Here is a 27,401-nt window from a genome sequence, read left to right on the forward strand (position 1 = left end):
ACAGGGGATCCCAGGGACAGGGGATCCCAGGGACTGGGTAAGGGGGAAGGTGTCTATCGGAGGATTCCGTGCCGGGGGTTCGGGAGGGGATGTCTCTGCGGTCGGTAGGGGAGTTTGTGTCGGGGTCACTGCCCCACACTCGCCTTGTTTCTCACCGGCTGCTCCCGAGGCGCCGCCATGTCTGACCCCGCGGTTGCTATGGACAATCTGAGCCGGTACTGGGCAGGCGTGGAATCAACCATCACCACACTACCCCCGTCCTGCAGCGTCTGTTTACAATCACCGACACAGTCTCTGAGCACATGGAGAATTTCAACATGCTTACTCGCTGGATTATATGTTCCCTGTTCTGGATGTCGAGACGCCTATTATATTAAACTCAGTTTTTGCACATCTCCACTCTCACCCCCCCCAATCAGAGTGGATGGTTCCACCCGCGGCAGTGACCCCGTGACCCTGGGACAATGGATGACGCGGACAAGTTGCGGAGCGCGACGCAGAGGCGGCTGCGGGACTTCCAGAAGGTTCGAGGTGGGAGCGCGGACCCTCACCCCACACACACCCCTCCCCCAACACCCCACCCCAAAACACACACCCCTCCCCCACATCACACCCCTCCCCCAACACCGTCACCCCCCACACACACCCCTCCCCCACATCACACCCCTCCCCCAACACCGTCACCCCCCACACACACCCCTCCCCCAACACCCCACCCCAAAACACACACCCCTCCCCCAACACCGTCACCCCCCACACACACCCCTCCCCCAGCACCGTCACCCCCCACACACACCCCTCCCCCAGCACCGTCACCCCCCACACACACCCCTCCCCCAGCACCCCACCCCAAAACACACACCCCTCCCCCAACACCGTCACCCCCAACAGACACTCCTCCCCCAGCACCGTCACCCCCCAAAACACACACCCCTCCCCCAGCACCCCACCCCAAAACACACACCCCTCCCCCAACACCGTCACCCCCAACAGACACTCCTCCCCCAGCACCGTCACCCCCCAAAACACACACCCCTCCCCCAGCACCGTCACCCCCCAAACACACCCCTCCCCCACATCACACCCCTCCCCCAACACCGTCACCCCCCAAAACACACCCCACCCCAAAACACACACCCCTCCCCCAGCACCCCACCCCAAAACACACACCCCTCCCCCAGCACCGTCACCCCAAAACACACCCCTCCCCCAACACCGTCACCCCAAAACACACCCCTCCCCCAACACCGTCACCCCAAAACACACACCCCTTCCCCAACACACACCCCTCCCCCAACACACACCCCTCCCCCAGCACCGTCACCCCAAAAAACACCCCTCCCCCAACACACACCCCTCCCCCAACACCGTCACCCCAAAACACACACCCCTCCCCCAACACACACCCCTCCCCCAGCACCCCACTCCAAAACACACACCCCTCCCCCAGCACCGTCACCCCCCAAAACACACGCCCCTCCCCCAGCACCGTCACCCCCCAAACACACCCCTCCCCCACATCACACCCCTCCCCCAACACCGTCACCCCCCAAAACACACCCCACCCCAAAACACACACCCCTCCCCCAGCACCGTCACCCCCCAAAACACACCCCTCCCCCAGCACCCCACCCCAAAACACACACCCCTCCCCCAGCACCGTCACCCCAAAACACACCCCTCCCCCAACACCGTCACCCCAAAACACACACCCCTTCCCCAACACACACCCCTCCCCCAACACACACCCCTCCCCCAGCACCGTCACCCCAAAAAACACCCCTCCCCCAACACACACCCCTCCCCCAACACCGTCACCCCAAAACACACACCCCTCCCCCAACACACACCCCTCCCCCAACACACACCCCTCCCCCAGCACCCCACTCCAAACACACACCCCTCCCCCAGCACCGTCACCCCCAAACACACCCCTCCCCCAACACCGTCACCCCCCACACACACCCCTCCCCCAGCACCGTCACCCCAAAACACACCCCTCCCCCAGCACCGTCACCCCAAAACACACCCCTCCCCCAACACCGTCACCCCAAAACACACCCCTCCCCCAACACCGTCACCCCAAAACACACCCCTCCCCCAACACCGTCACCCCCCACACACACCCCTCCCCCAACACCGTCACCCCAAAACACACCCCTCCCCCAACACCGTCACCCCAAAACACACCCCTCCCCCAACACCGTCACCCCAAAACACACCCCTCCCCCAACACCGTCACCCCCCACACACACCCCTCCCCCAACACCGTCACCCCCAAAACACACCCCTCCCCCAAAACCGTCACCCCCAAAACACAGCCCTCCCCCAACACCGTCACCCCCAAAACACACCCCTCCCCCAACACCGTCACCCCACAAAACACACCCCTCCCCCAACACACCCCTCCCCCAACACCGTCACACCCCTCCCCCAGCACCGTCACCCCCCAAAACACACCCCTCCCCCAACACACCCCTCCCCCAGCACCGTCACCCCCCAAAACACACCCCTCCCCCAACACACCCCTCCCCCAACACCGTCACCCGCCACACACACCCCTCCCCCAGCACCCCACCCCAAAACACACACCCCTCCCCAGCACCGTCACCCCAAAACACACCCCTCCCCCAACACCGTCACCCCAAAACACACATCCCTCCCCCAACACCGTCACCCCAACACACACCCCTCCCCCAGCACCGTCACCCCCCAAACACACCCCTCCCCCACGTCACACCCCTCCCCCAACACCGTCACCCCCAAAACACACCCCTCCCCCAACACCGTCACCCCCCAAAACACACCCCTCCCCCAGCACCGTCACCCCCCAAAACACACCCCTCCCCCAGCACCGTCACCCCCCAAACACACCCCTCCCCCAACACCGTCACCCCCCAAACACACCCCTCCCCCAACACCGTCACCCCCAAAACACACCCCTCCCCCAGCACCGTCACCCCCAAAACACACCCCTCCCCCAACACCGTCACCCCCCAAAACACACCCCTCCCCCAACACCGTCACCCTCCACACACACCCCTCCCCCAACACCGTCACCCCCAAAACACACCCCTGCCCCAACACCGTCACGCCCAACACACACCCCTCCCCCAGCACCGTCACCCCCCAAACACACCCCTCCCCCAGCACCGTCACCCCCCAAAACACACCCCTCCCCCAACACACCCCTCCCCCAACACCGTCACCCCCCACACACACCCCTCCCCCAGCACCCCACCCCAAAACACACACCCCTCCCCCAACACCGTCACCCCAACACACACCCCTCCCCAGCACCGTCACCCCCCAAACACACCCCTCCCCCACATCACACCCCTCCCCCAACACCGTCACCCCCAAAACACACCCCTCCCCCAACACCGTCACCCCCCAAAACACACCCCTCCCCCAGCACCGTCACCCCCCAAAACACACCCCTCCCCCAGCACCGTCACCCCCCAAAACACACCCCTCCCCCAACACCGTCACCCCCCAAACACACCCCTCCCCCAACACCGTCACCCCCAAAACACACCCCTCCCCCAACACCGTCACCCCCCAAAACACACCCCTCCCCCAGCACCGTCACCCCCCAAACACACCCCTCCACCAACACCGTCACCCCCAACACACACCCCTCCCCCAGCACCGTCACCCCCCAAACACACCCCTCCCCCAAACACACCCCTCCACCATCACCGTCACCCCCAAAACACACCCCTCCCCCAACACCGTCACCCCCAACAGACACCCCTCCCCCAACACCGTCACCCCCAAAACACACCCCTGCCACAACACCGTCACGCCCAACACACACCCCTCCCCCAGCACCGTCACCCCCCAAACACACCCCTCCACCAACACCGTCACCCCCAACACACACCCCTCCCCCAACACCGTCACCCCCAACAGACACCCCTCCCCCAACACCGTCACCCCCAAAACACACCCCTCCCCCAACACCGTCACCCCCAACAGACACCCCTCCCCCAACACCGTCACCCCCAAAACACACCCCTCCCCCAACACCGTCACCCCCAACAGACACCCCTCGCCCAACAGACACCCCTCCCCCAACACCGTCACCCCCCAAAACACACCCCTCCCCCAACACCGTCACCCCCCAAAACACACCCCTCCCCCAACACCGTCACACCCCAACACACACCCCTCCCCAACACACACCCCTCCCCCAACACACACCCCTCCCCCAACACACACCCCTCCCCCAACACCGTCACCCCCCAAAACACACCCCTCCCCCAACACCGTCACCCCCCAAAACACACCCCTCCCCCAACACCGTCACCCCCCAAAACACACCCCTCCCCCAACACCGTCACCCCCCAAAACACACCCCTCCCCCAACACCGTCACCCCCAAAACACACCCCTCCCCCAACACCGTCACCCCCCAAAACACACCCCTCCCCAGCACCGTCACCCCCCAAAACACACCCCTCCCCCAGCACCGTCATCCCCCAAAACACACCCCTCCCCCAACACCGTCACCCCCCAAACACACCCCTCCCCCAACACCGTCACCCCCAACAGACACCCCTCCCCCAACACCGTCACCCCCAAAACACACCCCTCCCCCAACACCGTCACCCCCAAAACACACCCCTCCCCCAACACCGTCACCCCCAACAGACACACCTCCCCCAACACCGTCACCCCCAAATCACACCCCTTCCCCAACACCGTCACCCCCCAAACACACCCCTCCCCCAGCACCCCACCCCAAAACACACACCCCTCCCCCAGCACCGTCACCCCAAAACACACCCCTCCCCCAACACCGTCACGCCAAAACACACACCCCTCCCCCAACACCGTCACGCCAAAACACACCCCTCCCCCAACACCGTCACCCCCAAAACACACCCCTCCCCCAACACCGTCACCCCCCAAAACACACCCCTCCCCCAACACCGTCACACCCCTCCCCCAGCACCGTCACCCCCCAAAACACACCCCTCCCCCAACACACCCCTCCCCCAGCACCGTCACCCCCCAAAACACACCCCTCCCCCAACACACCCCACCCCCAACACCGTCACCCCCCACACACACCCCTCCCCCAGCACGTCACCCCAAAACACACACCCCTCCCCCAGCACCGTCACCCCAAAACACACCCCTCCCCCAACACCGTCACCCCAAAACACACACCCCTCCCCCAACACCGTCACCCCAACACACACCCCTCCCCCAGCACCGTCACCCCCCAAGCACACCCCTCCCCCAACACCGTCACCCCCAAAACACACCCCTCCCCCAACACCGTAACCCACCAAAACACACCCCTCCCCCAGCACTGTCACCCCCAAAAACACACCCCTCCCCCAGCACCGTCACCCCCCAAAACACACCCCTCCCCCAACACCGTCACCCCCCAAAACACACCCCTCCCCCAACACCGTCACCCCCCAAACACACCCCTCCCCCAACACCGTCAGCCCCAAAACACACCCCTCCCCCAACACCGTCACCCCCCACACACACCCCTCCCCCAACACCGTCACCCCCCAAAACACACCCCTCCCCCAGCACCGTCACCCCCCAAACACACCCCTCCACCAACACCGTCACCCCCAACACACACCCCTCCCCCAGCACCGTCACCCCCCAAACACACCCCTCCACCAACACCGTCACCCCCAAAACACACCCCTTCCCCCAACACCGTCACCCCCAACAGACACCCCTCCCCCAACACCGTCACCCCCAAAACACACCCCTGCCCCAACACCGTCACCCCCAACACACACCCCTCCCCCAGCACCGTCACCCCCCAAACACACCCCTCCCCCAAACACACCCCTCCACCAACACCGTCACCCTCAAAACACACCCCTCCCCCAACACCGCCACCCCCACATCACACCCCACCCCCAATACCGTCACCCCCAAAACACACCCCTCCCCCAACACCGCCACCCCCACATCACACCGCTCCCCCAGCACCGTCACACCCAAAACGCGCCCCACCCCCAACACCGTCACACCCAAAACACGCCCCTCCCCAACACCATCACCGTCACCATCACCCCCACATCACACCCCACCCCCAACACTGTCACCCCCAAAACACACCTCTCCCCCAACACCGTCACCCCAAAACACACCGCTCCCCCAACACCGTCAACCCCAAATCACACCCCATCTCCAACACCGTCGCCCCCAAAACACACCCCTCTCCCAACACCATCAACCCCAAAACACACCCCTCCCCCAACACCGTCACCCCCAAAACATACACACCCCTCCCCCAACACCGTCACCCCAAAATACACCCCACCCCCAACACTGTCACCCCCAAAACACACCCCTCTCCCAACACTGTCACCCCCACATCACACCCCTCCCCCAGCACCGTCATCCCCAAAACACACCCCTCTCCCAACACTGTCACCCCCACATCACACCCCTCCCCCAGCACCGTCATCCCCAAAACACACCCCTCCCCCAACACCGTCACACCCAAAACACACCCTTCCCTCAGCACCTTTACCCTCAAAATAGACACTCCCCTCCCCCAACACCGTCACCTCCAAATCACACCCCTCCCCCAGCACTGTCACCCCCAAAACACACCCCTCCCCCAACACCATTACCCCTAAAACACACCCGTCCCCCAGCACCGTCACCCCTAAAACACACCCGTCCCCCAGCACTGTCACCCCCAAAACAGACCCCTCCCCAGCACCGTCACCCCCAAAACACACCCCTCCCCCAACACCGTCACCCCCAAAACACACCCCTCTCCAGCACCGTCACCCCCAAAACACACTCCTCCTCCAACACCATCACCCCCAAAACACACCCCTCCCCCAACACCGTCACCCCCAAAACACACACCCTCCCCCAGCACCGTCACCCCCAAAACACACACCATCCCCCAGCAATAGGCAGTAGATGCAAGAATAGGTCATTCTGCCCTTTGAGCGTGCACCTACCATTCATTATGATTGTGGCTGATCATCCTCAATCAGTATCCTGTTCCTGCCTTATCCCCATAAGCCTTGATTCCACTATCCTTAAGAGGTCTATCCAACTCTTTCTTGAAAGTATCCAGAGACTTGGCCTCCACTGCCTTCTGGGGCAGAGCATTCCATACACCCACCACTCTCTGGGTGAAGAAGCTTCTCCTCAACTCTGTTCTAAATGGCCGACCCCTTATTTTTAAACTGTGTCCTCTCGTTCGGGACTCACCCATCAGCGGAAACATGTTTCCTGCCTCCAGACTGTCCAATCCTTTAATAATCTTATATGTCTCAATCAGATCCCCTCTCAGTCTTCTAAACTCAAGGGTATACAAGCCCAGTCCCTCCAATCTTTCAGCGTAAGATAGTCCTGCCATTCCAGGAATTGACGTCGTGAACCTCTGCTGCATTCCCTCAATAGCCGGAACGTCTTTCCTCAAATTTGGAGACCAAAACTACACACAATATTCCAGGTGCGGTCTCACCAGGGTCCTGTACAGCTGCAGAAGAACCTCTTTGCTTCTATACTCTATGCTTCTAGAACATGAAGGCAGGTTACGACCTAAATGGAATCAATTTAGGTAAAGGGGCAGTACAGAGATCTGGGTGTCCTTGTACACCAGTCAATGAAGATAAGCATGTAGGCACAGCAGGTTGTGAAGAAGGCTAATAGCATGCTGGCCTTCATAACAAGAGGGATTGAGTATAGAAGCAAAGAGGTTCTTCTGCAGCTGTACAGTGCCCTGGTAAGACCACACCTGGAGTACTGTGTGCAGTTCTGGTCTCCAAGTTTGAGGAAAGGCATTCTGGCTATTGAGAGAGTGCAGCGTAGGTTCACGAGGTCAATTCCTGGAATGGCGGGATTACCTTACACTGAAAGACTGGAGCGACTGGGCTTGTATACCCTTGATTCTGGATTAGTGGTGCTGGAAGAGCACAGCAGTTCAGGTAGCATCCAAGTATATCCTTGAGTTTAGAAGACTGAGAGGGGATCTGATTGAGACATATAAGATTATTAAAGGATCGGACACTCTGGAGGCAGGAAACATGTTTCCGCTGATGGGTGAGTGCCGAACCAGAGGACACAGTTTAAAAATACGGGGTAGACCATTTAGGATAGAGATGAGGAGAAGCGTCTTCACCCAGAGAGTGGTGGCTGTATGGAATGCTGTGCCCCAGAGAGCAGTGGAGGCCCAGTCTCTGGATTCGTTTAAGAAAGAGTTGGATAGAGCTCTCAAGGATAGTAGAATCAAGGGTTATGGAGATAAGGCAGGAACAGGATACTGATTAAGGATGATCAGCCATGATCATAATGAATGGTGGTGTAGGCTCGAAGGGCTGAATGGCCTACTCCTGCACCGATTGTCTACTCAATCCCTCTTGTTATGAAGGCCAGCATGCTATTAGCTTTCTTCACTGTATGCTGTATCTGCATGCTTGCTTTCATTGACTGATGTACAAGAACACGTAGATCTCGTTGTACTGCCCCTTTACCTAACTTGACTCCATTTAGGTAGTAATCTGACTTCCTGTTCCTGCCACCAAAGTGGATAACCACACATTTATCCACATTAAACTGCATCTGCCATGAATCTGACCACTCACCTAGCCTGTCCAGGTCACCCTGTATTCTCCTAACTTCGTCCTCACATTTCACCCTGACACCCAGCATTGTGTCATCAGCAAATTTGCTAATATTACTTTCAATATCTTCATCTATATCATTAAAATATATTGTAAAAAGCTGTGGTCCCAGTACTGATCCCTGCAGTACCCCTCTGGTCACTGCCTGCCATTCTGTCACCCCAAAACATATCCCTCCCCCAGCACCGTCACCCCCAGCACAGTCACCCCAAAACACAGCCCTCACCAAGCACCGTCACCCCCAAAACACACCCCTCTCCCAACACCGTCACCCCCAAGACACACCCCTCCCCCAACACCATCCCCCCCAAAACACACCCCTCCCCCAACACCGTCACCCCCAAAACACACCCCTCCCCCAGCACCGTCACCCCCAAATCACACCCCTCCCCCAACACCGTCACCCACAAAACACACCCCTCCCCCAACACCATCCCCCCCAAACCACACCCCTTCCCCAACACTGTCACCCCCAAAACACACCCCTCCCCCAACACCATCCCCCCAAAACACACCTCTCCCACAACACCGTCATCCCCAAAACACACCCCTCCCCCAGCACCGTCCCCCCCAAAACACACCCCTCCCCCAACACCGTCCCCCCCAAAACACACCCCTCCCCCAGCACCGTCACCCCCAAATCACACCTCTCCCCCAACACCATCCCCCCCAAAACACCTCTCCCACAACACCGTCATCCCCAAAACACACACCCCCAGCACCGTCACCCCCAAAACACACCCCTCTCTCAACACCATCACCCCCAAAACACATCCCTCCCCCTACACTGTACCCACAAAAAATACCCCTCCCCCACCACTGTCCCCTGCCAAACATACCCCTCCCCCAGCACCGTCCCCTGCAAAACATACTCCCTCCCCCAACACCGTCACCCCTAAAACATATCCCTCCCCCAGCACCATCACCCCCAAAACACACCCCTCCCCGACACCGTCACCCCCAAAACACACCCCTGCCCCAACGCCGTCACCCCAAAACATACCCCTCCCCCAACACCGTTACCCACAAAACACACCCCTCCCCCATCACCGTCACCCCCAAAACACATGCCTCCCCCAACACCGTCATCCCAAAACATGCCCACTCCCCCACACTGTGTCCCCAAAACACAACCCTTCCTCAACACCATCACCCTGAGCAGCTCCCTTCCCCAGCTCCATCATCCCCGAAACATTCCCCCTTCCCCAACACCATCACCCCTGAAACATACCCCCTCCGCCAACACTGTCACCCCTAAAACATAGCCCTTCCTGAACACCATCACCCTGTTTGCCCCCACCAACGTCCCCTTTCCCCAGTACCTCCTTGGAATATCACCACACAAGCACATCCCACCTCCGAACATCCCTACCCTGAATCCCTCCTAACCCTCACCCCTACTACCCCGAGCATCTCCACACATGCCTCCCAGAACACCCCCATCCTGATTCCCTTCTAACCCCCACACCATCATCCCGTCACATCTCTACCCTTCTACCTTCTACCCTCTCACCCCACTGCCACAACTCCCATCCTTCTCTACCCACTCTTCTCCCCTTTCCATCCTCTCTCACAATTTCTCCTACCTCCTTGCTTCCAACTGGCCCCTCTCCCACTCCATAGTTCCCCTCACCTACACAGATGCAGGACGCAATGCTGGAACTGTAAAAGAAATTTAGAGATTTGACCGACTATGGTGGTGTCATCAGCGAACCTGTAAATGGTGTTAGTCTGGTGTTTGGCAATGCAGTCATGGGTATACAGTGAGTACAGTATGGGGCTGAGTACACACCCCTGGGGGGCTCCAGTGTTGAGTGTTAATGAGGATGAAATATTGTCCCCAATCTTCACTGATTGTGGCCTGTGGGTCAGGAAACTGAGGATCCAGTTGCAGAGAGTGGGTTTAGTCCGAGATCACTAAGTTTAGTAATCAGTCTCGAGGGGATAATAGTGTTGAAGTCTGAACTCTCGTCAATGGGTAGGATTCTTATGTAGCTGTTCTTGGTGTCAAGATGTTCTCGGGAGGAGTGAAGGACAAGTGATATGGCATCTGACGTGGATCTGTTGGTCTGATAGGCAAATTGGAATGGGTCAAGAATGGTGGGAAGTCTGGAGGTGATTAATGCCATGATCAGCCTTTCAAAGAACTTCATGACCACTGAAGTTAGGGCCACTGGGCGACAGTCATTCAGACATGCTGCATGAGCCTTCTTAGGCACAGGGATGATGTTGGCCCTCTTGAAACAGGCAGGGAGAGTGGCCTGCTGCAGGGAGAGGTTGGAGATGTCCGAGAAGACCTCTGCCAGTTGATCTGCGCATGCTCTGAGTGCACAGCCTGGTACTCCGTCTGGTCCCATGCTTTCCTTGGATTCACACAAAGGAAAACTGATCTGACCTCTGATGCTGTGACTGTTGGGATAGGTTCGTCCGGACTTGTCGGAGTTGGTGTTCCCTCTCCGCTGAAACTCTGCTCAAAGTGAGCATAAAAGGAGTTGACAGGATCTGGGAGGGATATGTCACCGTCTGCTGTCTTGCACCGTCTCTTTTTCGAATCTGTGATGTTTTTCAGTCCTTGCCATAGTTGCCGGATGTCTGTCTGGGTCTCTAGTTTGGATCGGTATTGGTCTTTGTGTGTCTTAATGACTCTGCGAAGGTCATACTTGGGTCCGATAAGATTTCATTTCAATAAGATTTCATAAATTTCAGCAAAGAGATGTTCTTTTCTTTTGAGAACAAAAGACTTTGCTAAGGATACATCATCCATTGCTCGCAAAGAAAGTTCAGGAGAGTTTCACGTTGAAAAAGAAAACACTCAACACTATAAATATTAGTCATTGGTCAGAGGGGAGAAAATTAAAAACAAGCTAAGAAAGTTATTAGAACGAAAAGTTGACAAATCTCAGGGCATGATAGCCTCCACCCCAAAGTCTAAAATAAACATCTGCAGAGATGGCAGGTGCATTGGTTGTGATCTTCCCAAATTCTCTAGGTTCAGGAATGGCCACACTAGATTGGAAAATCACAAATATAACACCAAATGTCAGAATCCATTATTAAGAAAATAGTGACATGATTTTCTAAAAGTCCTAATGCAATCGGGCAGATACATGGTTGTATAAACAGACACTTCAATCCAACTCGTCCATGCCAACCAGATATCCTAAATTAATCTATTCCCATTTGCTAGCTTTTGGCACATATCCCTCTAAACTCTTCCTATTCCTGTCGCCATCCAGATGCCCTTTAAATGTTGTAATTGTACCTGCCTTCACCACTTACCCTGACAGCTCGTTTCATATATGCACCACTCTCGGCATGAAAATATTGCCTCTCAGGTCCCTTTTAAAACTTTTCTCTCTCCTTCAAGCTGTGCTCTCTACTTTTGGATTCCCCTACCCTGAGAAAAAGATCTTGGCTATTCACCCTACTTATACACTTCATGATTTTATAGACAATAGACAATAGGTGCAGGAGTAGGCCATTCAGCCCTTCGAGCCTGCACCACCATTCAATATGATCATGGCTGATCATTCCTAATCAGTATCCTCTTCCTGGCTTATCTCCATAACCCTTGATCCCACTATCTTTGAGAGCTCTAGCCAACTCTTTCTTAAATGAATCCAGACTCTGGGCCTCCACTGCTCTCTGGGGCAGAGCATTCCACACAGCCACCACTCTCTGGGTGAAGACGTTTCTCCTCATCTCTGTCCTAAATGGTCTACCCCATATTTTTAAACTGTGTCCTCTGGTTCGGCACTCACCCATCAGCGGAAACATGTTTCCTGCCTCAAGAGTGTCCAATCCTTTAATAATCTTATATGTCTCAATCAGATCCCCTCTCAGCCTTCTAAACTCAAGGGTAAACAAACCCAGTCGCTTCAGTCTTTCAGTGTAAGGTAATCCCGCCATTCCAGGAATTGACCTCGTGAACCTACGCTGCACTCCCTCAATAGCCAGAATGTCTTTCCTCAAATTTGGAGACCACAACTGCACACAGTACTCCAGGTGTGGTCTCATCAGGGCCCTGTACAGCTGCAGAAGCACCTCTTTGCTTCTATACTCAATCCCTCTTGTTATGAAGGCCAGCATGCTATTAGCCTTCTTCACGACCTGCTGTACCTGCATGCTTGCCTTCATTGACTGGTGTACAAGAACACCCAGATCTCTCTGTACTGCCCCTTTACCAAAATTGATTCCATTGAGGTAGTAATCTGCCTTCCTGTTCTTGCCACCAAAGTGGATAACCATACATTTATCCACATTAAACTGCATCTGCCATGCATCTGCCCACTCACCTAACTTGTCCAGGTCACCCTGTAATCCCCTAACATCCTCATCACATTTCACCCTGCCACCCAGCTTTGTATCATCAGCAAATTTACTAATGTTATTGCTGATACCATCTTCTATAACATTAACATATATTGTAAAAAGCTGCGGTTCCAGCACTGATCCCTGCAGTACCGCACTGGTCACTGCCTGCCATTCCGAAATGGAGCCGTTTATCACTGCTCTTTGTTTCCTATCAGCCAACCAACTTTCAATCCAAGTTAGTACTTTGCCCCCAATACCATGCGCCCTAATTTTGGACTTTATCAAAAGCTTTCTGAAAGTCCAGGTACACTCCATCTACTGGATCTCCCTCGTCCATCTTCAGAGTTACATCCTCAAAAAATTCAAGAAGATTAGTCAAGCATGATTTCCCCTTCATAAATCCATGCTGACTCTGTCCTGTCCTGTTACTACTATCCAGATGTGCCGTAATTTCATCCTTTATAATAGACTCCAGCATCTTTCCCACCACTGAGGTCAGACTAACTGGTCTATAATTTCCTGCTTTCTCTCTCACACCTTTTTTAAAAAGTGGTATAACATTAGCCACCCTCCAATCCCCATGAACCGACCGCGAATCTATCGAACTCTGGAAAATAATCACCAACGCATCCACGATTTCTCGAGCCACCTCCTTCAGTACGCTGGGATATAGACCATCAGGCCCCGGGGACTTATCAACCTTCAGACCTAACAGTCTGTCCAACACCAATTCCTTGCAAATATAAATTCCCTTAAGTTCAGGTCCTTCAGCCACTGTTACCTCAGGGAGATTGCTTGTGTCTTCCCCAGTGAACACAGATCTGAAGTACCCATTTTAATTCTTCTGCCATTTCTTTGTTCCCCGTAATATATTCCCGTATTTCTGTCCTCAAGGGCCCAATGTTAGTCCTAACCATTTTTTTGCCTTGCACATACCTAAAAAAGCTTTTACTATCCACCTTTATATTATTGGCCAGTTTACCTTCGTACCTCATTTTTCCTCTGCATATTCCCTTCTTAGTAATCCTCTTGCTCTTTAAACGCTTCCCATTCCTCAGTTTTCCCACTTATCTTTGCTATGTTATACTTTTTCTCTTTTAATTTTATATGTTTCTTAACTTCCCTCGTCAGTCACGGCCACCCATGCCTCCTCCTGGGATCTTTCTTCCTTTGAGGAATGAACTGATCCTGCATCTTCTGCATTATACACAGAAATATCCGCCATTGTTCCTCCACTGTCATCCCTGCTAAGGTATTGCACCATTGAACTTTGGCCAGCTCCTCCCTCATAGCTCCATAGTTCCCTTTATTCAACAGAAGTACTGTCACTTCCGACTGTACCCTCTCCCTCTCAAATTGCAGATTGAAGCTTAATGTATTATGGTCACTACTTCCCAATGGCTCCTTCACTATGAGGTCTCTGACTAATTCTGGTTCGTTACACAATACCAGATCCAGAATTGCCTTCTCTCTGGTTGGCTCCAGCATCAGCTGCTCTAAGAATCCATCTCTGAGGCACTCCACAAAGTCTCTTACTTGAGGTCCAATACCATCCTGATTCTCCCAGTCTACCTGCATGCTGAAATCCCCCATAAAAACTGTAGTAACATCTTTGCGACAGGCCAATTTCAGCTCCTGATTCAACTTACATCCGACATCCAGACTACTGTTTGGGGGCCTGTAGATGACTCCCAAGAGGGTCTTTTTACCCTTAGTATTTCGCAGCTCTATCCACACTGACTCCACATCCCCTCACTCTAGGTCCCCCCGCGCAAGGGACTGAATATCCTCCCTTACCAACATGGCCACCCCACCCCCTCTGCCCGTCAGCCTGTCCTTACGATAGCACGTGTAGCCTTGAATATTCATTTCCCAGGCCCTGTCCCCATGAAGCCACGTCTCAGTTATCCCCACAAAATCATATCTGCCAATTTCCAAAAGAGCCTCAAGCTCATCCATCTTATGTCTAATGCTTCGTGCGTTCATGTATAGTATTTTTAATTTGTTACTGCCCTCACCCTTCCCATCAACCCCTATTTCACTCAACCTTACAGCATGATCCCTTTCCGAGTTTTCTGCCTCATTGATACAGTTGTTTTTCTTGACTTCTCTTGTTCTAACTTTCCCTTCAATTTCCTTCTTAAACATCCAGTTTGTGTCCCCCCCCTGCTACTTAGTTTAAATGTAGTGGTGTTGCAGTAGAAAACCTGCCTGCCAGAATTCTGGTCCCTAACCTATTAAGGTACAAACTGTCTCTCTTGTAGACTTTATGCTTACTACAAAATATACCCCAGTGATCCAAGAACTTAAATCCTTGCTTCCTGCACCAGTTCCCCAGCCACACATTCAAGTCCATTATCTCCCTGTTTCTGGCCACACCTGCCCTGGAAGCAAACCGGAGATAACCACCTTGGACGTCCTGCTTTTCAGCCTTCTTCCTAGTTCTCCGAAGTCCCGCTGTAGTATGTTCCTCCTCTTCTTCCCGACATCATTTGTGCCGACATGTACCAACCCCTCTGGCTCTTCACCCTCGTCCTTGAGGATTTCCTGCACTCTGTCCATGATGTCTTTCACCCTGGCACGAGGAAGGCAACACACCATCCTTAAGTCCCGCCTGCTGCCACAAAAATCCCAGTCTGTTCCTCTCACGATGGAGTCCCCTATTACCACGGCTCTGTGCGATGTCCGACTCTTCTGCTCTGCCTCTACGCCAACTTTTGTTTGATAGACCTGGCCGCCTTGCGAACTGGCAGTGTCATCAGTCTCTACTGTTTCCAAAGGCTTCAACTTGTTCCTGACAGGTACTTCTCCCGGGGTCTCTTGCATCTGTCTCCTCTCTGCCTTCCTCATCGTCTGCTCTCTTCTGCTCTCTTCTGGTACGATTGGTGTAATAACCTCACTGAAGGTCTTGTCCAGAAAGATCTCGTTCTCTCGGATGAGCCTAAGGTCCTCGAGTTCTTTCATCAGCGCTGCAGTATGCTCGGTCAATAGCTGAATGTGCGCACACTTTCCACACATATACGAGCCAGACACACCAGAGTTGTTGACCTCCCACATCAAGCACGTAGCGCACTGAACCAGCTGGGCAGTCATGTGTTCACCCTCTTCAACTGTGGCGTAATCACTTCACTCACCTCCTTGTCAAAGACTCCTGAGCTGAAGCCTCACTCTTCGATCCAAACTTCCTTAGACCCTCTTTTTGTGGCAAGTCTGTGGACTCTTAATTTAGGTTAGAGGAGGAGGGAGGGAGGGAGACCCTACCTTGTAAGACCTGGGGTTTAGAACACATCCACTCTAATAGCAATCACTTACCTTCCCGACTGGCTTTGCGCTCTGCCTGAACATTCACCCAGCTCCCGCCGCTCTCAATAAGGTCATCCCTCAGCCTCTGATGCTCCAAGGGAAAAGAACCTTCACTTATTCAGCCTCTCCCTTTATCTCAAACATTCCAATCTTGGTAACATCCTTGTAAATCTTTTCTGAACCCTTTCAGGTTCCACAACATCTTTCCTATAGCAGGGAGATCAGAACTGAATGTAGTATTCCATAAGTGACCTCACCAATGCCCTGTGTGTGTCGATGATACAAATATCTTTGCAAGGGGCCCAACAATCACTTGCCTAGTTTCCTGCAAAATTTTGGGCTTCACAGGATTTATCCACCTTTATGAGTTTTAAGCCATTGTTTTAATAAAGAGAAATTGTGTGTTCACAGATTTATTAGAAATTTTTGAGCAAGGTCAATCCAGATAAACATAATGTCATACACTTGGGCAGGACAAACAAGGCAAGGGAATACACAATGAATGGTAAGACTCTGGGAAGGACTGAGTATCAGAGGGATATTGGTATGTATGTCCACCGGTCTCTCAAAGTAATGGATAAGTAACCACTGGATAAAGTGATTAGGAAGGCATATGAGAGACTTATCTTTATGAGCCAAGCATAGAGTTTAAGAGCAGGAAGGTATGCTGGCACTCTGTGAAAATTTGGTTTGGTTACTGAAAGGTAGTTGGAAAGAGTATTGAGTGTGGTTCTGGAATCCACATAATAGGAGGGATGTAATTGCACTGAAGAGGATAGTTACTAGGATGTTTGCTAGACTGGTGAGCTTTAGTGAAAAAGAGAGATTGGATTGACTGGGGGTGTTTTCCTTGAAGTAATGGAGATTAGGGTGAGGGGGGAACATGATTGAGATGTATAAACTTATAAGGGGCATAAATAGGGTAGACAGGTAGAAACCTTTCCTCTTGATGGAGGGATCAATGACCAGACATAGATTTAAGGTAAAGGTTTAGAGGGGATGTGAGGAAACTGCTCTTCACTCAGAGACTGGTGGGAATCTGTGATGGTGCCTGTGAGGCTGGTGGAGGCAGAAATCCTCATAAAGTTTAAGAAATATTTAGATATACATTTGCTGTGCCAAGACATATGGGCCAAGTGCTGTAAAATGTGATTAGAATAGTTAGGTGTTTGTTTTTGACTGGCACAGACTCAATGGGCAGAAGGGTCTTTTTCTGTGCTGTTCTCTTTTCTGTGTGACAGGGCAGGTGATGCCCTTGTGGTATTAGTGCTAGACTATTAATCCAGAGACCTGGGTTTGAATTCTGTTATGGTAATGGTGCAATTTAACTTTGGTAAAATGTTGAATTAAGAGTGTATGATTGTTGGAAAAGCCCGCTTGATTTACTAATGTCCTTTAGAGAAGGAAACTGCCATCCTTATCGGTCTAGTCTACTTGTGACTCCAGATCCACAGCAATGTGGCTGACTATTAATTACTCTCTGGGCAATTAGAGATGGGCAATAAATGCTGGCCCAGCTAACTGTGTCCACAAGCTATGCATGAATTAAAGAAAAGAACTCTGTTACTCAATAACTCTAAGGAACAAATAGAATGGGTAAAGGGAACCTAACAATATGGTGCACTTGGATTTTCCAAAGACATTCTGTAATGTATTCAAAGGCATTCATTCCTTAGATATGGGTGTCACTGGCTAGGTTAGCACTTACTGTTATTTAAAGAGAGAAATTGTAGAACGCTGTGATGCAGAGAGTTAGATTGACTTTCCTGGTTGCTAATTTGTTTGTCTTGATTTCTGGCAATTGACAGGTTACTGCTAAATCACTGCCCTATGTGTTCTTGCTTCCCTGTAACTTTCCCCTGATGGTTTACATTTACCTTTTTCCAAAGGAAAGGAGGTGACTCCTGGTGAGTTCTGGGACATTGTGGTGATTACAGCTGCTGATGAAAAGCAAGAGCAGGTGTTCGAGCGTCAGATCCGCAGCAAGCTCAGGCAGAGCGAGCTTCCCCTTGGTGTGCACTATCATGTTTTTGCTGATCCTATTGGGCCAAAAATTGGTAAGACCTCGGTACAAAAAGATGACCAAGGGTGTTATGCTAAACTGTTAGCAATCAATAGTTCACCCTCAATGAGTGTATTGTACAAAGTTCTGGGCACTATGCTTTCAAAAAAGGTTCAAAGTTCTTGGAGAGGATTTGTTAGATGGGGGCCTTCTCTTAATGTGGTGAGACTGGAGAAGCTTAGATTGTTATCCCATAGAACTACATAATATTTATAGCACAGAAATAGGTTGTTCAGTACAACTATTGACATCAACTGCTCCCCTGTGGTACTGAGTTAGAGTATTGGATTCATGGACATCTACAGCATAGAAACAGACCCTTCTGTCTAACCCGTCCATGCCCACCAGATTTACTAGCATTTAGCCCATATCCCTCTAAACCCTTCCTATTCATATACCCAGCCAGATGCCTTTTAAATGTTGTAGTTGTACTAGCCTCCACCACTTCCTCTGACAGTTCATTCCATACATGAACCACTCGCTGTGTGAAAAAGTTGCCCCTTAAGTCCTTATTAAATCTTTCCTCTCTCACCTTAAACCTATGCCCTCTAGTTTTGGACTCCCCTACCCTGGGGCAAAGACCTTGACTATTCACCCTATCCATGCCCCTCATGATGTTATAAACCTCTATGAGATCGCCTCTCAACTCCACTCAAAGGAAAACAGCCCCAGCCTGTTCAGCCTCTCCCTATAGCTCAAACCCTCCAACCCTGGCAACATCCTTGTAAATCTTTTCTGAACCCTTTCTACTGTAACAACATTCTTCCTATAGCAGAGACACCAGAATTGAATGTACTATTCCAAATGTGGCCCAAACAATGGTTTTATACATCCACAACATGACCTCCGAGCTCCTATATTCAATGCAAAAAGTTGCACATTCTCACCACTGTCTGGGTAAAGAAAACATTTCTCCTGAATTTCCTATTTATTTATTAATCATCGTTTTATTTATGGCACACAGTTTTGGTCTCTCCTAAAAGAGCAGGAACAACAAGTTGTATTTATATAGCATCTTAACTAATTACAATGTTCCAGAGTGCTTCAGAACAGCATTAGAAAACAAAGTGTGACATGGAACCACATGCAACCAAAAACTTGGCCAAGTAGGTAGGTTTTAAGGTGCATCTTCAAAAGAAGAAGGAGAGGTGGAGAAATTATAGGAGGGAATTCCACAGTTTACTGCCTAGGCAAGGGAAAGTGTGACTGCCAATGATGGAGTGATTACATGAAGAAAATGTTTCCTCTGGCAAGTATGTCTAAGTTAATAATATTGGCTAAAAGAACCACATGGTAGAACATCCCTCCCGAAGAGCATTTTAACATCTGAATTGTACTTTCTGTTGTGGTTCTGTTCGCCGAGCTGGAAATTTGTGTTGCAGATGTTTCGTCCCCTGTCTAGGTGACACCCTCAGAGCTTGGGAGCCTCCTGTGAAGCACTTCTGTGATGTTTCCTCCGCCATTTGTTGTGGTTTGAATCTGCCGCTTCCGGTTGTCAGTTCCAGCTGTCCGTTGCAGTGGCCGGTATATTGGGTCCAGGTCGATGTGCTTATTGATTGAATCTGTGGATGAGTGCCATGCCTCTAGGAATTCCCTGGCTGTTCTCTGTTTGGCTTGTCCTTTCTGGAAATAAAATGGAATTAGATTCTATAGTTACATTCAAAAGGAAATTGGACCTGTAAAATCGAAGTGAACTAATTTGCAGTGTCATAGAGGAACAAGCTGGAGAGGTCGTAAAAACATAAGAAGGTAGATCCGGACTAACCCATTTGCCGACAGTAAAATGGTGGCTGATCTTCAGCTTCAAATCCACTTTCCAGCTTTGCCCTCATATTCCTTGACTTTGTTAAAATCCAAAAACCTGTGATCTCAGATGTTGAAAATACCCAACAACTGAGATGCTTCTCTGATTCACAACCCCTCTATGAAAAGAAATTTGCATCTCAGTCTGAAACGGCTTCCAAAGAGCAGAGCATGCACAAATGGCCGCATCTCCAACTATACTCCTATTTTCTATGGCACTTTTTCCTGAATCTATGATCCCTGTAGCCTGTGGAAACAACCTCTCGTCATTTCCTTTCATATTCTTAAATGATTCCATGAGATCACCTTTTAATTTTCTATATTCCAGAGAACGCAGCCTCTCCTCCTAAGCCAACCCTCTAGTGCCAGGAATCAATCAGGTGAACCTAGGTTTTACCTGTCTAAGGCAGGTCTGTGCTCCCTTATATTTGGCATTGCACAGAATGGGATGAGTTGCCTGCAACACAACATGGGCTAGAATAAATGGGTAGATCAGAGAAACAGAGAAATGTGAACTGATGTGTTTTGGTAGATGGGATAGGGAAGGCATTATAAACTCAAGTTTAGGATTTGGGCAAGTAATAGGCAAATAGGTGCTGCGCAGTGACAGGAGGAATGATTTTAAGCAGTAGGTGGTAATGGCCTGGAACCCAGTGCCAGTGTGTATGGTGGAAGAGGAAGGAATCAATGATTTTAAAAGGAAATTGAATGGGAGTTTGAACAAACTAAATTTGCAAAGCTATATGCTTTGAGGCCAGTTAACTGAATTGCTCTACACTGAGCTAGCATGCATTTGATGGGTGAAATGTCCACCTTCTGTTCTTCACATAAATGGAATAGTTCTGTCAAAGAATGGCCACGTTAATTTGACAATGAAACTGTCCAATCAGAGAATAGGTTTGTAAATCAAGCCTGTTCTTCCCTTGGTAGTGTATGGAATATTAAAGAGTGGACAAAGTCAATATGCCACGTTTGTCTAATCTCTGAGCCATTAATTCTCAATGTAAAAATGTTCAAAAGAACGTAGTTAGCATTTCAAGCCCACTAGGAGCTTTTACAGAACTTCAGGCCTCAGAGCATTAACTCTGATTTTCTGTCCACAGATTCTGCCTTACATGCTTCAGCATTTTCTACATATGTTTCAGATTTCCGGCATCCGCAATATTTGGGTTTTATTTGAAGGAAAGTTATTTATAAGTATGTATTTTGCACAGGAAACGGAGGGTCAACACTCCTTGCTCTTCATCGATTAGAGGAACTCTATGCAGACAAGTTGGATAACTTCACCATTCTTTTACTTCATGCTGGTAAATACGGAAAGTCTTTTTGTGTGAATTAAAAAGGGGATTATATAAATTGTGTTGGGAAAAATAAGATAACTTGGAACAGAGATCAGTACTTCAGTTTACAGTCATGGATTCCCAGACAGCCTACTGTCCTGGGTATGGATCATGCAATTCTAAAGTCTACAAAATATCCAGTTATTTAGAGAAGCTATTCTGCAAGCCAGGAGCCAGCCTTGGCTCAGTGGGTATGTTACAACACTGGGTAAATCCCTCTGCTAATTTAAACCAGCCGCACATAGAAATTTCATGTAATGCCGTAATCTGTTAAATTTCGAAAGGCAAAGAGCTATCCCAAAGGTCACTACTTAAAGTAAAAATTAACAATTTTATTCTAATAGGTCCAACAGAGAATATTAAAACCAACAACTATTTGAAATTCCTTTCTCTTAAATCTATCTTTTACCTCCCACTCTACAATATTAGTCCGATAAAACCCCGATTAAGACTTACAAAAAAATTGTTCAAAACCAATCAGCTTTGTCAATTCTCCTTTGTAGTTTTTCCTCTGTAGGTTTATCTCTAGGTCAGCTTCGATGTTCTGCTGCACAAACTTCTTACAGACCAAGTACCTTTCAGAGAGCTCTTCAACTAGCAGTCTGTACTTGTTGGTGACTCCCTCCAACTGTTCAAAATGCCCGGTTTTACACCTCAGAACATTGGCTTGTTCCATTGGTTTTAATATTATCAAAATACTAAATTCAAATTTGATTGAATTTTGGTAACTTGAGGCATAATTTAAACTTGATTTGGCCGAATTTAATTTGCCTTTTTGTTTCATAGCAACTCAGCTGCAGCTATTTGTTTCCCGAGTGTTACAGTTGTTCAGGACTTTCTGTGCTTTGTCAGTCCTTGCTAGCTTTTCAACTTTTTTAAAGGTATAGTACATATCTACACCTTCATAACAAATCGTACAAACATCTCTTGAGTCAGAACGCTATGGGTTCAAGTTGCAGTCCAGACACTTGAGTCTCCTTTCCAGCTGCTACTCCTCAAGCAATACAGAGAAAGTGCCTCAACAACCCAGCGTCAGGACTGAGGGAGTGCCGCACTGTCAAAGTGTCAGTACTGAGAGTTGTGCTGGTTAAAGGGCTGTCGAAGGCCTTTTGACCCATCGTGCCTATGAAGGGAATTATGAGTCTCATTGCACCACTTCTGTCTCTCCATCTCCTGCAAATGTTTGCCTTCAAGTATTTATCCAGCTTTTGTGCTTAGTTCTTTTGGCAATTACTTGGAATCTGAACACTCTGGTTACAAAAACTCCAAGCATGAAGTCCATGATTATAATCGTGGTATTTTATTCAAGAAACATATTCACAGTCCAGAGGCTGAATTGCAATGTAATAGGTGTAAAAATAAATCGCTGAAATAATAATGAGCATGTTGAAGGATGTTTCAAATGCTGATCTACAAACTTGCATTTATTTACTGTTTTAAAAACATTGAAATGTTCCAAGGCCCATAAATGTATAATTTAGTTCAAATTTAGCATTGAATCTGGTGACTGAAAACCTGCTTAGCAAGGTAAAGAGTGTATTAAACTGAAGGGTTTAAGGAGGGCTGCCCATGAAGGCACAGGTGCTGATAATGTGGTGATAAATATTCAGAATGCACAATAGATGTTTAGAGACCGTTCAGGAGTGTAGGGGCTGGATGAGGTTACAGAGATAGGGAGGGGGTGTAAGAGCTGGATGAGGTAACAGAGATAGGGAGGGGGGTATAAGAGCTGGAGGGGGTTACAGAGATAGGGAGGGGGTGTAAGAGCTGGATGAGGTTACAGAGATAGGGAGGGGGGTATAAGAGCTGGATGAGGTTACAGAGATAGGGAGGGGGTGTAAGAGCTGGATGAGGTTACAGAGATAGGGAGGGGGTGTAGGGGCTGGAGGGGGTTACAGAGATAGGGAGGGGGTGTAGGGGCTGGAGGAGGTTACAGAGATAGGGAGGGGGGTATAAGAGCTGGATGAGGTTACAGAGATAGGGAGGGGGTGTAGGGGCTGGAGGGGGTTACAGAGATAGGGAGGGGGTGTAGGGGCTGGAGGGGGTTACAGAGATAGGGAGGGGGTGTAGGGGCTGGAGGGGGTTACAGAGATAGGGAGGGGGTGTAGGGGCTGGAGGGGGTTACAGAGATAGGGAGGGGGTGTAGGGGCTGGATGAGGTTACAGAGATAGGGAGGGGGTGTAGGGGCTGGATGAGGTTACAGAGATAGGGAGGGGGTGTAGGGGCTGGAGGGGGTTACACAGATAGGGAGGGGGTGTAGGGGCTGGAGGGGGTTACAGAGATAGGGAGGGGGTGTAGGGGCTGGAGGGGGTTACAGAGATAGGGAGGGGGTGTAGGGGCTGGATGAGGTTACAGAGATAGGGAGGGGGTGTAGGGGCTGGATGAGGTTACAGAGATAGGGAGGGGGTGTAGGGGCTGGATGAGGTTACAGAGATAGGGAGGGGGTGTAGGGGCTGGAGGGGGTTACAGAGATAGGGAGGGGGTGTAAGAGCTGGATGAGGTTACAGAGATAGGGAGGGGGTGTAAGAGCTGGATGAGGTTACAGAGATAGGGAGGGGGTGTAAGAGCTGGATGAGGTTACAGAGATAGGGAGGGGGTGTAAGAGCTGGATGAGGTTACAGAGATAGGGAGGGGGTGTAGGGGCTGGAGGGGGTTACAGAGATAGGGAGGGGGTGTAAGAGCTGGATGAGGTTACAGAGATAGGGAGGGGGTGTAAGAGCTGGAGGGGGTGAGATGGATGGGGAAGAGTGTGACTATGGCGGGATTTGAAAAGACAGTGAATGTGGTCCATAAATCCATTTTTAATACATGTTTGTCGCTGTGATTTTTTTTCCTTTTTTTCATTGTAGGAGGTTACAGCCAGCGTTTGTTGAGTGCCAGTGCACTGGGAAAGATTTTTACCACCCTTCCTCTGGGCAACCCTGTTTATCAAATGTTGGAACTCAAGCTTGCAATGTATATCGACTTCCCCACTCACATGAAGCCTGGGGTTCTGGTGAGCTGTGCCGATGACATAGAGCTTTATAGTCTGGGTGACACTGAAGTCATATGCTTTGACAGACCTGGTTTCACTGCCCTTGCTCATCCTTCCTCCTTGTCCATTGGCACTACACATGGTGTCTTTGTGCTGGAGCGTGGTCAGATGGAGGCTGTACAGAAAGAGCTGGAATATAAAGCATGCTATCGCTTCCTTCACAAGCCCAGTGTGGAAACGATGCAGAAGGCAGGAGCTATCTGCAAAGCTAGCCATTGTGTCAGAAGTGGCGGAGGTACTGAGGATGTGGGCTTTGTCTACACAGATAGCATCTATTACTTTGACCGTCAAACAGCTAAGCAGTTGCTGGTGATCCTTGGAGAAATTGGCACCCTCGGGTGTGAGATTGATGCATATGGTGACTTTCTGCAAGCATTGGGGCCACAGGCCACGCCAGAATACACTAAAAATACAGCTAATGTCAGCCAGGAGAAACAGCAACTGGTGGCAGTTCGGCAGAAAATCTTCTCTCGTCTCCAGGGGACTCCACTCAATGTAGCTATGTTGAACAATTCCAAATTCTATCACCTGGGCACCACCCAGGAATATCTCCACCACCTGACAGCAGATAGCACCCTGAGAAATCAGTTGGGGCTGCTGTCTGAGTCCACTGGAATTGGTCAGTCCTGCTCTGAGGATTATGGACAAGTTCCGTGCATCATCGAGAGCCTGGTAGGAACGAACTGTGATGTGTCTCCTGGTAGTATCATTGAGTATTCCCGGCTGGGGCAGGGCACTTGTGTGGGTGCCAACAGCATTATTAGTGGCTGCTGCATCAAGGCGAATACCATGATACCCCCAGACATCATCCTGCACACACTCTGCGTCCCAGAGGGCTTTGCCACCGTGATCTTTGGAACTGGAGACAATCTCAAGTGTATGGTCTCATCCCTGTTGGAGATTCACCAGCTGCAGTTTCTGGGCATCAATTTTGAAGAGGCTACCATGTACCTTGGCCTGAAGCTCTCCCAGGATCTATTCTCCGGCAGTGGGAAATTCCGCCCTAGCCTGTGGAATGCCAGGATCTTCCCCGGCCCACGCACAACAGCGGAAGACTCGGCGACCGCGGTGCTGGAGATGTTTGAAGCCTTGCGGGGAAAATCAGTCCTTCAGTTGGCAGATGATGTCCAGTTACTTTCCATCGAAGAAATACTCCAGCGCAAGGATGTGATGAGCATGCTGGGTTTCAGAAAGCAGCTGACTGAAGAAATTCATCAGAGGAGACTTGCTGGCAAAAACTCAAATCAGGCTTTATAATTCATTTATATGGTGATTTTCTTGTTTTACTCCATTGCAAAATAGGCATCAACTTGTGGAAGAGGAAGTCAGTGTTGTGAATGGCATTGGCTAGCCATTTACCATGTGTAGGCCCTTGGAGCAGCTGTGTCTGTGCAGCTTAGTGGGTGCAGTGCTGATAGGGTGAGACAAAACAATGTCAGGTGGAGGATAATGAATAACTCGTCACTATCCTGAGTGACCTTTTTCTAAATTCAGCGTATTTTATCTTTTCCCTCTGAACATGAACATGAATACGCCAGGCATCATTTGAATATAGATTTGGCAACAAAGTGAATGATGCAATTTTAAAGAAATTGCAGGAACAGAGAAAACTTGGGCTCTATCTACAAAAAACCTTTGGTGATGGGATAAACTCTTTAACAAGTATATGGAATAGTTTCGTTTATTATTAGAAAGAGAGAGTACAGAATTCAAGAGATTGTACAAATCACTGTTAGAGCCTCCTTAGGAGGATTTTGTGCACTTCTGGGCCAGACTTTGAGAAGGATCTCAAAATGTTTGGAAATGGGGTAGAGTAGGTTTACCAGAATGGGAGTAGGGATGACGGGCTTTGATTATTGGGAAGTTGTTTTTCACATTTGCAGTCCCTTTTAAAAAGTAATTTCAACCAATTAACATTGATTTGTCAGTTCTCAAGTTCATCTCCCTTCAGGTCTGTTTACAGTGAGTGCTGAAAAACAAAGCAGAGCTGATTCCCAATCGTCCAACTGTGTAAAAAGCAAATGCAAATTAATTCTACAGCATCAAGGCAACCGTCAGATAACAAATGGTTCAATACACATATACTTCACATTGCAGTCACTTACTCGCCAAGCTAATGCACCAGTTAGTGTGATCTTTTTCTTAAATTCTTCCATGGCATAGGTGTGTCACTGGCTGGTCCAGTATTTATTGCCCATCCCTAGTTGCCATTGAGAAGATATTGATGAGTTGCCTTCTTGAACTACTGCAGTCCTGGGTGGCGTAGTGGTTCAGTGGTCAGCTCTGCTGCCTCACGGCACCAGGGACCCACTTCAACTTTACCCTTGGGTGACTGTGCAGTTTGCACATTCTCCCCTTTTCAATGTGGGTTTCCTCCCAACAGACCAAAGATGTACAGGTTAGGTGAATTGGCCATGCTAAATTGCCCATTGGATGTGCAGGCTATGTACATTAACAATGAGAAATGCAGGATTGCAGGTAGTTTAGTCAATAATTAACAATTTGTTACAGGTTCTATCCATCATGTAAGGGTGGCGGGAAGGGGGGCCCAGTTTGATTGTCCCATGATCGATTGAATATTCTCAGGATTTAGGGGAGTTTCCACGGATGAATAAAGAGAAATTGTTCCCACTGACCAGAATGTTAGTAATCTGCAAACACAGATTCAGATAATGCGGTGAGTTATGATTTAGAATCCATCTAAGGAAATTGGATAAAATACCTGAAAAGATAAAATTGCAGGACTGTGGAGAAAGAGGTAGGGAGTGGGACTGATTAAACAAGCTAGCACAAGCACAACAGTATGATTGGCCTCTTGTGCTATATCATGCTTTGATTTTATTAGAATTTATAAAATAAAATTGATAAATTAAAATTTGGTTTTGATATTTTTGTTTTGAGTTTGTGTCT

The 27,401-nt window shown here is 50.2% G+C and overlaps 2 protein-coding genes across 5 annotated transcripts in view; one reads left to right on the forward strand and one right to left on the reverse strand.

Moving 5' to 3' along the window:
• LOC140480160 (leucine-rich repeat and IQ domain-containing protein 3-like) overlaps positions 1 to 180 on the reverse strand; it is a 41,436-nt gene extending 41,256 nt beyond the window's left edge. Inside the window, exon 1 of the mRNA XM_072574892.1 lies at positions 156 to 180. Within this exon, the coding sequence (XP_072430993.1) occupies positions 156 to 179 (24 nt within the window). The 5' untranslated portion in view covers position 180. The remainder of the gene's footprint in view (positions 1 to 155) is intronic.
• fpgt (fucose-1-phosphate guanylyltransferase) lies at positions 175 to 27,366 on the forward strand. 4 transcript variants are annotated; one of them, XM_072574887.1, is made up of 4 exons: positions 175 to 531; positions 18,147 to 18,309; positions 21,332 to 21,424; positions 24,307 to 27,366. In XM_072574887.1, exons 1-4 carry the CDS (start codon positions 178 to 180, stop codon positions 25,746 to 25,748), a joined length of 2,052 nt encoding a protein of 683 aa, XP_072430988.1. In that variant the 5' UTR covers positions 175 to 177; the 3' UTR covers positions 25,749 to 27,366. The 4 variants fall into 4 exon arrangements, with proteins under 4 accessions (XP_072430988.1, XP_072430990.1, XP_072430989.1 ...); XM_072574889.1 differs by having other exon boundaries at positions 406 to 524; XM_072574888.1 differs by having other exon boundaries at positions 407 to 531; positions 18,142 to 18,309.
• Positions 27,367 to 27,401: the final 35 nt, after the last annotated feature.

This window comes from Chiloscyllium punctatum, chromosome 7 (genome assembly GCF_047496795.1).
Source record: "Chiloscyllium punctatum isolate Juve2018m chromosome 7, sChiPun1.3, whole genome shotgun sequence".
Taxonomy (NCBI): domain Eukaryota; kingdom Metazoa; phylum Chordata; class Chondrichthyes; order Orectolobiformes; family Hemiscylliidae; genus Chiloscyllium; species Chiloscyllium punctatum.

What these genes read in the sequence shown, in the direction of transcription:
- fpgt (XM_072574887.1), top strand. Translation starts at nt 178, where the DNA reads ATGTCTGACCCCGCGGTTGCTATGGACAATCTGAGCCGGTACTGGGCA. An exon ending in TCCTATTGGGCCAAAAATTG is followed by an intron (nt 18,310 to 21,331) that starts GTAAGACCTCGG and finishes TATTTTGCACAG; the next exon opens with GAAACGGAGGGTCAACACTC. An exon ending in CATTCTTTTACTTCATGCTG is followed by an intron (nt 21,425 to 24,306) that starts GTAAATACGGAA and finishes TTTTCATTGTAG; the next exon opens with GAGGTTACAGCCAGCGTTTG.